The sequence below is a fragment of the Pseudophryne corroboree genome, chromosome 4 (genome assembly GCF_028390025.1).
Source record: "Pseudophryne corroboree isolate aPseCor3 chromosome 4, aPseCor3.hap2, whole genome shotgun sequence".
NCBI classification, from domain to species: domain Eukaryota; kingdom Metazoa; phylum Chordata; class Amphibia; order Anura; family Myobatrachidae; genus Pseudophryne; species Pseudophryne corroboree.
In genome coordinates this window covers 488,806,728-488,815,852 of record NC_086447.1, presented here as the reverse complement: position 1 = coordinate 488,815,852, position 9,125 = coordinate 488,806,728, and the positions used below count along the sequence as shown (strand labels likewise).

General features: G+C 41.1%; 1 protein-coding gene across 5 annotated transcripts in view; it reads left to right on the top strand.

Annotated features, from left to right (window-relative positions):
* AK9 (adenylate kinase 9) overlaps positions 1-9,125 on the top strand; it is a 406,441-nt gene that overhangs the window by 336,854 nt on the left and 60,462 nt on the right. For all 5 annotated transcript variants that reach the window (XM_063917113.1, XM_063917112.1, XM_063917116.1 and 2 more), the window contains exons 34-36: positions 1,751-1,971; positions 4,179-4,375; positions 7,904-8,073. In XM_063917113.1, the coding sequence (XP_063773183.1) occupies positions 1,751-1,971; positions 4,179-4,375; positions 7,904-8,073 (588 nt within the window). The remainder of the gene's footprint in view (positions 1-1,750; positions 1,972-4,178; positions 4,376-7,903; positions 8,074-9,125) is intronic.

Sequence of the window (9,125 nt, the reverse complement as noted above, 5' to 3'; positions counted from 1 at the left end):
TACTATTAATGTTGTCCTCCACTTTGGTCAACTCTTCTCCTTCAGTATTTTGCCTACTTGGCTGAGTTACCCCTGACCCCCAGCCCAGACTGTTGCCTGTTTTTATGTAGCAGCCAAGTCTGGTCAAATGTCACGGACCCCGGCCGCCCTACTCTCCGGATACACCAAACTGAGAGTTGCGCCAGCACCGTACGAATCTACGCTGCCACCAGCAAAGACTTTTCAACGTATTACGGACATTGCAGGTGTCTTTAGCTTTACCTGTAACCTCAAATCTCAATATCTCATGAAAAAACAGGTAACATGGAATTCGCTTGACTTGGGTCAAGAACACAGCAGTCAGAACTAATTATATTTTTATTATAATTAAGAAATATCTTCGGGTTTACAAGGGTAAAAAGATTACAAAAAATATAAGGAGTTTTAGAAAAGATATACAGGTTACTAGCAGTCTCAATAAACAAAAAGGGAATAAAGAAAATCAGAGCCTAATTACTCTTACGTAGTGCATTAAGTTCTGTGTGAGGAAGCTTCACAAGAATATTGACATCCATCCATGCATTGGTAGCCACATCCATCAGAATGAACCAGGATCTATCAGTGAGTCACATAGTTATAGACCCCTCAGCACATCAGCCCCCACCTCTTTGAAAGGTTAACCCTTACTCTGCTGGGCCTATTCATATCCAGCAGTGGAAGGTCACTGCCATTGTGATATCTATAGAAGGCCTGTGATCTGTGTGTCACATCTTTTTAAGCATGGAGTTGTGTATTGAAGTTCCAGAGGTTCATGACGCTAGCCAGGAAATAGGATTTCTGAGCATTCCAGTCAGGGCATTTGTCACACTTCCCTGGTCTGTTTACAGAGCCCCCCCTGTTGACATAACAAACCAATTGGGCTTATCAGACCTCAGTGTCCAGATCTTGGCAATATCTGCTTTTGATGTAGAAATACAACGTCATGTCAGGGTCCCAGACCACATATAATTTATACTTTTGACAATACACAATTCATAGGTCAGCTCACAGGAGAAATTGTGATTTCCCTGACATCAAGTAATTCAGATTTGCTGAAATATGAGGTGTATATTGTAGCAATAAGCAATAGCTGTTCATGGCTATTTATGAAAAAAACTCTTGCAGGGACAGTGATGCTGATAAGCACCTGTTCCGGTATAGAGGGAATGGTATAGTGAAAGCTTTCACTATCATTTTATTGCTGTGTTTGAACAGCCTACTGTGCATGTTTGGCTAATAGGGGGACAGTGTAGACTGCCAGCGAGGGATCCAAATTTCCCTCTCCAGCAAAAATGTAGCCTATATGCAGGGCATTAACTAGGGGTGTACAAGCAGTGCCAAAGCACAGTGCACAGGTCTCTGTGGGCAGCACTGTTCCTGCTCCACCATCCCTGCATCTGGTTAGCAGGATACCTAGAATGGCACCTTGCAGCCAGGATCTCTGCTGCAGCACCGGCCAGAGCATCCGTTAAATGCTCCAGGCAACAAGCCTGCAGTCGGTGCAGCCTCCTGGAGTGGTTGGGGGGGGGGGGGGTGCCAGTAAAAGGCGCAGTGCAACCCTACTTCTGCACTGCCTATATACTTGTTGAAGATGGCATCAGCTTTTGAGACCAAGCTTATATTTCCACAAAAGTGTACATGTCACTTATAAGTTACAGCTTGTATATATTCTAAATTTAAAAAATCTAATCACTAACACTCATTTTTTTGCTAAATATGTCTTTTTTCACAGTATGCCGTACCCTGCACATGACAGTGCACAGATATTAGCTGTGCGTAACTCCAATTATAAGCAGGAGGTTCAGCGTATTAAGAAATATTATGGACTGCAACATCAAAACTGGTGTGAAATAGATGCCATGCACAGCAAATGGTGGGTGTCAAACAAAATTATTAAAGAGGTCCAGACAAGCATCAATCAAATACAAATCTACCTGCAAAGCATAAAAGAAGGTACAATTATATTTTTCATTCCTGTTTTGCCATGTATCACATGACTGACTATCATTTAAACCTGTTCCCTTTCATTCAACATTATTGTTTAACTAAGATTATGGTTAAAAGGAAGCAGCTGTTTAGATTATAGTAAACAACAAATTTGCTATATACTATATACAAAAGTAGCTGTGTACTATATACAACACAACCCAATTTTACTGACTGATAAAGAATATCCCACAAGTTAGGAGAGGCGGATAACTGTACTATATTGATAGACATCCCTACTAATATATAAAAATGAAATGTATATATGTGTATATATATATATATATAGAGAGAGAGAGAACACAATTACCCAAATGCGCTAATACAAATGAAAAGCAGCACCTCTAGAAGAGCCCCCCGCTAGTAAGGGCTCATGGATAAAACACAGTTCTGAGGGCGCTAATAGTGTTGTTAGGAAGCCGTATATCTATTCTACATTAATGGCATAAAGATTATTGTGAAACATAAAAACAATGTAATACAAATAAAAAATGTTCACAATTCCGCACAAAAAAGTGCATTTACATAAATATATAATTAGCTTCATAAGAAATTGTTCCAGTTGAATAGGGCAGATTGCTTTGCCGAAAAGTTGTTCAGATGGTGATACAGATATCTATATACTAGCTGTTCTACCCGTTCTTCACACAGGAGTTTCTGATTTTCACGGTTGTAAATATAAATGAGTGTTAAAAATTTGGTAGATCTATAGAGATGTAAATTTGAGACGTCTTACTGTAAGTAAATATTAATCCATGGTTCTTGGAATTATCCAAGGAGCACCCGTAGCAGATAAGTTAAAAAGTGACAGGACCATTTTTGTAGTTTATTAAATTCTACTCACTGGAGGTGCAATCCAAATTTTGATTCAATTGTCCATTTGGGCATTATCGTTCACGCAATGCAAGCCACGCATCAGTATCAAAGTCGTTATGTCATCTCCCTTTTCATTCCCATGGGGGAGGTTTATTAAAATTCTAATCACATAGTTTTCTTATTTCCCACCTGAAGAATACCTATGTTACATTTCAGCTTCCTAACATCATATCGGGAAGTAAGAATTAGTGATGAGTCAGTCAGTCAGTCAGTCAGTCAGTCAGTGAGGACTCTCACATATATATATATAGTGGAGGGTGCGGGAGTTAAACAATTACATTTCCATTTAATAACAATAACAGCTCACATACATCTTAGCTTCAGATGATACGCTCAATGCTCTCATGCGGTGATTGAGCCTCCGGAAAGCTCCCTCCCGCACTCGCTTGCACAGCAGACCTCGGGTGCCGCAAGCACAGCTCGTTACTGCACGGAGACCAGCCGGGTGACGTCAGCACGTCCAACGCTCCATAAGCCATGCCCAACGCGTTTTGTCAAAGTCCTTTGATGAAAAGCGCTGGGCGTGGCTTATGGAGCACACACACACACCATATTTTTCCCCCCTTTTTTTAAAGTGGGGATCACCAAACTCCAAATTACCTCCGGCCAACTGATCTCACATATCCATCCCGTTCAGTGCTAGATGAGGAATTAGAATAGACAAATTTGTGCATCTCAAAAGGTGTAGAAATAGACCAGGCATGTAGGAATGACCACTAGGTGTGTGTCTATAACCTCAATAATTACATATTAGGAGCTATGCACCACTTTTCAACGCCGCTGTGTGTTCTGCAGTTTTGGTCACGATATAAAAGAGCAATAATATTAACTACAAAACACAGGCCCTCTCCTCTCTTAAACCGTCCCTACCTATAAGTGAACAGAACTCCACATGCATGTTACCCAAGCCAGCCTGTAACATATAACTGTTAGCAGTCATTGAAGAACACAATTATTACATTATGGAATACAAAATGATAAAACATACTTACTTATGCACATACTTGCACTTCAAACATATTATATTTATAAAGTAATGTGCTTGAAAAAAAATTGTTCCAAAATTAACTGAATGTTAATATAAGTTATATAAAGATAACTGGTTCTTATATGACATTCAATTCATATATTGATCCAGCTGAAAATTAAAACCTATTCCTGAATTACATGCCTTGTTGATGATATTTTATTATTATCAATTCTCACAGTTAGTATTGTTTTTATTTTCGTTTAATGTATTATTGTGCCCTAGATAAAACATGCTAAATAGATGTTGATGTCAATTATGGTTTGAACAGGTAAAGCTGCTGCTATTGTTGACTTCTGCATCACCCCCCAAGAGCTACTGTCTCGGCTGGGAGAGTTTGCACAATACTGCCCTGTGAGTCTGGCACAGAGGGGAGAGCTTGTCGATTGTTCTGTAACATCATCCCTGCAGTTTGCAGCCGAATTCCGTGGACACTACTACAAAATGGCTTCACAAACAGAGCTGGATGTAAGTTGGATTTATCATCATACACTTATGTCAGTAGAAGTAACTGCATGCTTTTGAAATATTGCAGTTAAACAGTATAGCATTTTGTAATGACATTAAAGCATGGTGATCATAAGCATACATTTTCTGCAGATGTTGGGAAGTACATTACTGATTTTAGTGTTACTAGAGCATAAAGGTTTTGCAACTGTCTGTTAATATCATCATACTGTGTATCAATATGATTTTAACACCATTTAAACATACTGAAATGACACGTAGCTGGGTACCATGCTATATTTAAAGCAGATTTCTGGAATAGGGTCTAAAGTTTATAACTGACATCATGTAAATGACATCTTCTGTACTGTTTGGTTGTACAGTATGTGGGCTTAATATATTATTTTATTTATCCAAAACTGATTAATAAAACTTGATACCAGTAAAGATTTTCTGTTGCTGCATATATTATTGCTAGAAAATCTTCTATAACCACAATATACTATTTAAACTTAGCCAGGGCAACTGAGAGATGCTTGCCGATGCTGGCTATGGGAAGGCTGAACTTATCACTTTGCTGGGTCAATGCGGAAACAAATGCTCATGTGTAACATGTTATGCCTGCTAACACAACTTGCCAATACCTTTAAATAGTCTTTCTATACTTGCAGAGAACGCTTTCCGCATATAGAAATGGAGGGGAAGCTTTCCATATATAGAAATGGAAGGGAAGTGTTCTGCATATAGAAATGGAGGGGAAGCTATCCGCATATAGAAATGGAGGGGAAGCTATCCGCATATAGAAATGGAGGGGAAGCTATCCGCATATAGAAATGGAGGGGAAGCTATCCGCAAATAGAAATGGAGGGGAAGCTATCCGCATATAGAAATGGAGGGGAAGCTATCCGCATATAGAAATGGAGGGGAAGCTATCCGCAAATAGAAATGGAGGGGAAGCTATCCGCATATAGAAATGGAGGGGAAGCTATCCGCATATAGAAATGGAGGGGAAGCTATCCGCATATAGAAATGGAGGGGAAGCTATCCGCATATAGAAATGGAGGGGAAGCTATCCGCATATAGAAATGGAGGGGAAGCTATCCGCAAATAGAAATGGAGGGGATGCTATCCGCATATAGAAATGGAGGGGAAGCTATCCGCATATAGAAATGGAGGGGAAGCTATCCGCATATAGAAATGGAGGGGAAGCGTTCTGCATATAGAAATGGAGGGGAAGCTATCCGCATATAGAAATGGAGGGGAAGCTATCCGCATATAGAAATGGAGGGGAAGCGTTCTGCATATAGAAATGGAGGGGAAGCTATCCGCATATAGAAATGGAGGGGAAGCTATCCGCATATAGAAATGGAGGGGAAGCTATCCGCATATAGAAATGGAGGGGAAGCTATCCGCATATAGAAATGGAGGGGAAGCTATCCGCATATAGAAATGGAGGGGAAGCTATCCGCATATAGAAATGGAAGGGAAGCTATCCGCATATAGAAATGGAGGGGAAGCTATCCGCATATAGAAATGGAGGGGAAGCTATCCGCATATAGAAATGGAAGGGAAGCTATCCGCATATAGAAATGGAGGGGAAGCTATCCGCATATAGAAATGGAGGGGAAGCTTTCCGCATATAGAAATGGAGGGGAAGCTATCCGCATATAGAAATGGAAGGGAAGCTATCCGCATATAGAAATGGAGGGGAAGCTATCCGCATATAGAAATGGAGGGAAAGCTATCCGCATATAGAAATGGAGGGGAAGCTATCCGCATATAGAAATGGAAGGGAAGCTATCCGCATATAGAAATGGAGGGGAAGCTATCCGCATATAGAAATGGAGGGGAAGCTTTCCGCATATAGAAATGGAGGGGAAGCTTTCCGCATATAGAAATGGAAGGGAAGCGTTCTGCATAAAGAAATGGAGGAGAAGCTATCCGCATATAGAAATGGAAGGGAAGCTATCCGCATATAGAAATGGAGGGGAAGCTATCCGCATATAGAAATGGAGGGGAAGCTTTCCGCATATAGAAATGGAGGGGAAGCTTTCCGCATATAGAAATGGAGGGGAAGCTATCCGCATATAAAAATGGAGGGAGGGGACGCTATCCGCATATAGAAATGGAGGGGAAGCTATCCGCATATAGAAATGGAGGGGAAGCTATCCGCATATAGAAATGGAGGGGAAGCTATCCGCATATAGAAATTGAGGGGATGCTATCTGCATATAGAAATGGAAAAATGAACAATGCTATGGCAATTTTATAATGTCTGGCTATTTTGAGGAGACTCCCCATCCTCCATTCTGCCTAGAAATCCTGAACTGGCAGTAATATAAATGTTCAGCTTCGTAAAAAACAACAATAATAAATAAAGCCATTGTAGCTAAAGCTATTATAATAAAAGTCCCTGACTCTGGTTTGGGAGCAAAGCAAATAAGACAAGTAACCTTGTACCTTGGCAATACCACGTTTGACTGAAGGAGGGGCAGATTTAAAAATTGCAGAGAGATTTTCCCCAGGGTATATATTAGGCGATATATAATCTAATAAATTGTTCCAATGTGGAGTGGAGCCATAAATCATACACATCGCATAGTGTGTACAGCTGGTTGTGCGCTCCCGCAGGTCGTTACCTGGGTCATCCTGCCAGGAGTGCTGCATGCCAAATGGGTCATCCCCGCATCGTGCATTGTGTACGTCGGCGAAATATATAGTACCATCAGTGTGTACCTGGACTTAGATTAGAGAGAGGCGGGTCCACACTCAAATCTAGATTGCAGTGTAAAAATAAAGCTGTCCAGCATTTGCAAGCTACATCCAAAATCAGCCAGTAATTACACCACATGCAAAAAAGAAAAATATATTGGCACCCCTTGTATTGCAACATGCTTTGTCCAGGTGCAAAGTAACTTAGTGTGCATCAGGGCAGTAGAGAGCCTGGCTAGGTCCAGGTACTTTTCAGGGGGCATGGCCTAAACACAGGAGGCGTGGCCATGCACCCTTAGAAAAATACTGAAAAAATTGTATTTTATACGCCTCAATGGCCATACTGCAGCCGAGAACACAGCAGCGTGTGTTGGGCTGAGGAGAAGAGCTGGAGCTGCTGCTGCCAGGTAAAGAGGAGGGGGCCCAGGGCCCCAACTGGGCCCCTTCATTAGGTAATTTGTACCCTCTCCCCCCCTCTCTCGGCACCACTGGTGTGCATCACTGCAGTAGTCACCTGGTTCTTAAACCGAGCCAACAATACACGAGTGTCCATCTTCATATGTTTGACACGTTGCAAGATTACAAAACTAATGGGGCAGAAGTCAGGGCAATTCCCCATTCTGCTGACACTAGTGTCCCCGACTTGCCAGTTCCAACCAAAGAATGGTTGGGAACAGCGAGTCTGGGATTTTTAATATGCTGTTTTACCCAGCTCCGCTGTCATATCGCAGATCTGTGAATTGGCAGAATGGGTATTTGGGGCCGTAGATGATGTATAGCCCGTATAATATATCCGCACTTTAAAGAGGTAACATATATAATACTGTTTGCTTACAGGCCTTCTTGCAAAATCCAGAATTATATGTTCCTCCATTAGCACCACGTCCTCTGCCTCCTCCTGAAATGCTACCAAAGAAGTTAAGAGTGGCTGATGTAAAGTCTAAATTCCCCAAAAATGCAGAGATGAAAGGGTATTGTCCAGTTGCCTACGTGGATGGGAAAAAGAGGTATGTGGCCTAGTACACTGTATCTAAAGTTGTTGTACACACACACACACACACACACACACACACACACACACACTTAAACCAAAATAACTGAACTCCAATCTGATATAATACATAGGCACTGGAGTTTATATCATATATACAAAACATGCCTACCGATAAAAAACATATATATATACATTATATTGTAAGATCTAGATTACAACAAGCAAGGTATTGATAGTCGATAATTACATGTAATAAGGGACATAAACAGTGTAGTATTAAAACAGGAGAATGTTGAGGAAGAAGGGGGATGACAGGAGAAAAGAAAGACAAAGTAAAAAAAAAAATAGGGAGGGGAAAGACAAAAATTTAAATTCAGACGTTGAAACAAGTGTTGCAATTGGCATTAAAGGCACTCAAAATAAAACGGTATTCAAATTGTGATGGCTCAGTAGGCAATTACTGAGAAAATAAAACCTAGCAGTATCAGTCAAAGGGGTCAATCCACAATTAGCTGCGAAGGGTGCGAAGTGCCGTTGCAATGACGTTTAAATGCCAGCAATGGCACCCAATCTCGCACTCCTTTGCGGGCTCGAATCAGCCCCAATTCACACAAAATTGCTCGGACCTCTATGGGGTAGCGAGCAGTTTTGTGTGAATTCGGCCCGCCGTAAAGTGCGGCCCCTGTCGTGATGATTCGCAGCTGCGATGATATCGGGGCTAATTTGATTGACCCCATAGTCTGCCAACAGACTACACAGTCATAAGGATCGTCCAGGTTGGCAATAGATGAACCGTTCAGTGGCTTAAAAAAGTTACAATATGAGCGTTTGAGTGGGTTCATCTGATGAATCAATATACAGACCATACTTCTTGTAAAAGCAAGTGACTCCTTTTCGATAGGCAAGCGACTCTGCAGGCTATCAAAATACAACAATAGCAAACTGTCCAATTTATTAATATAACTTTTTTCACTATAATAACTATAATAAAGGGGCAAAGGGGTAACAATCTTACATTGAGAACAAGGTTCAATTCTCAAAATTAGCATACAACATGGAAAGCAA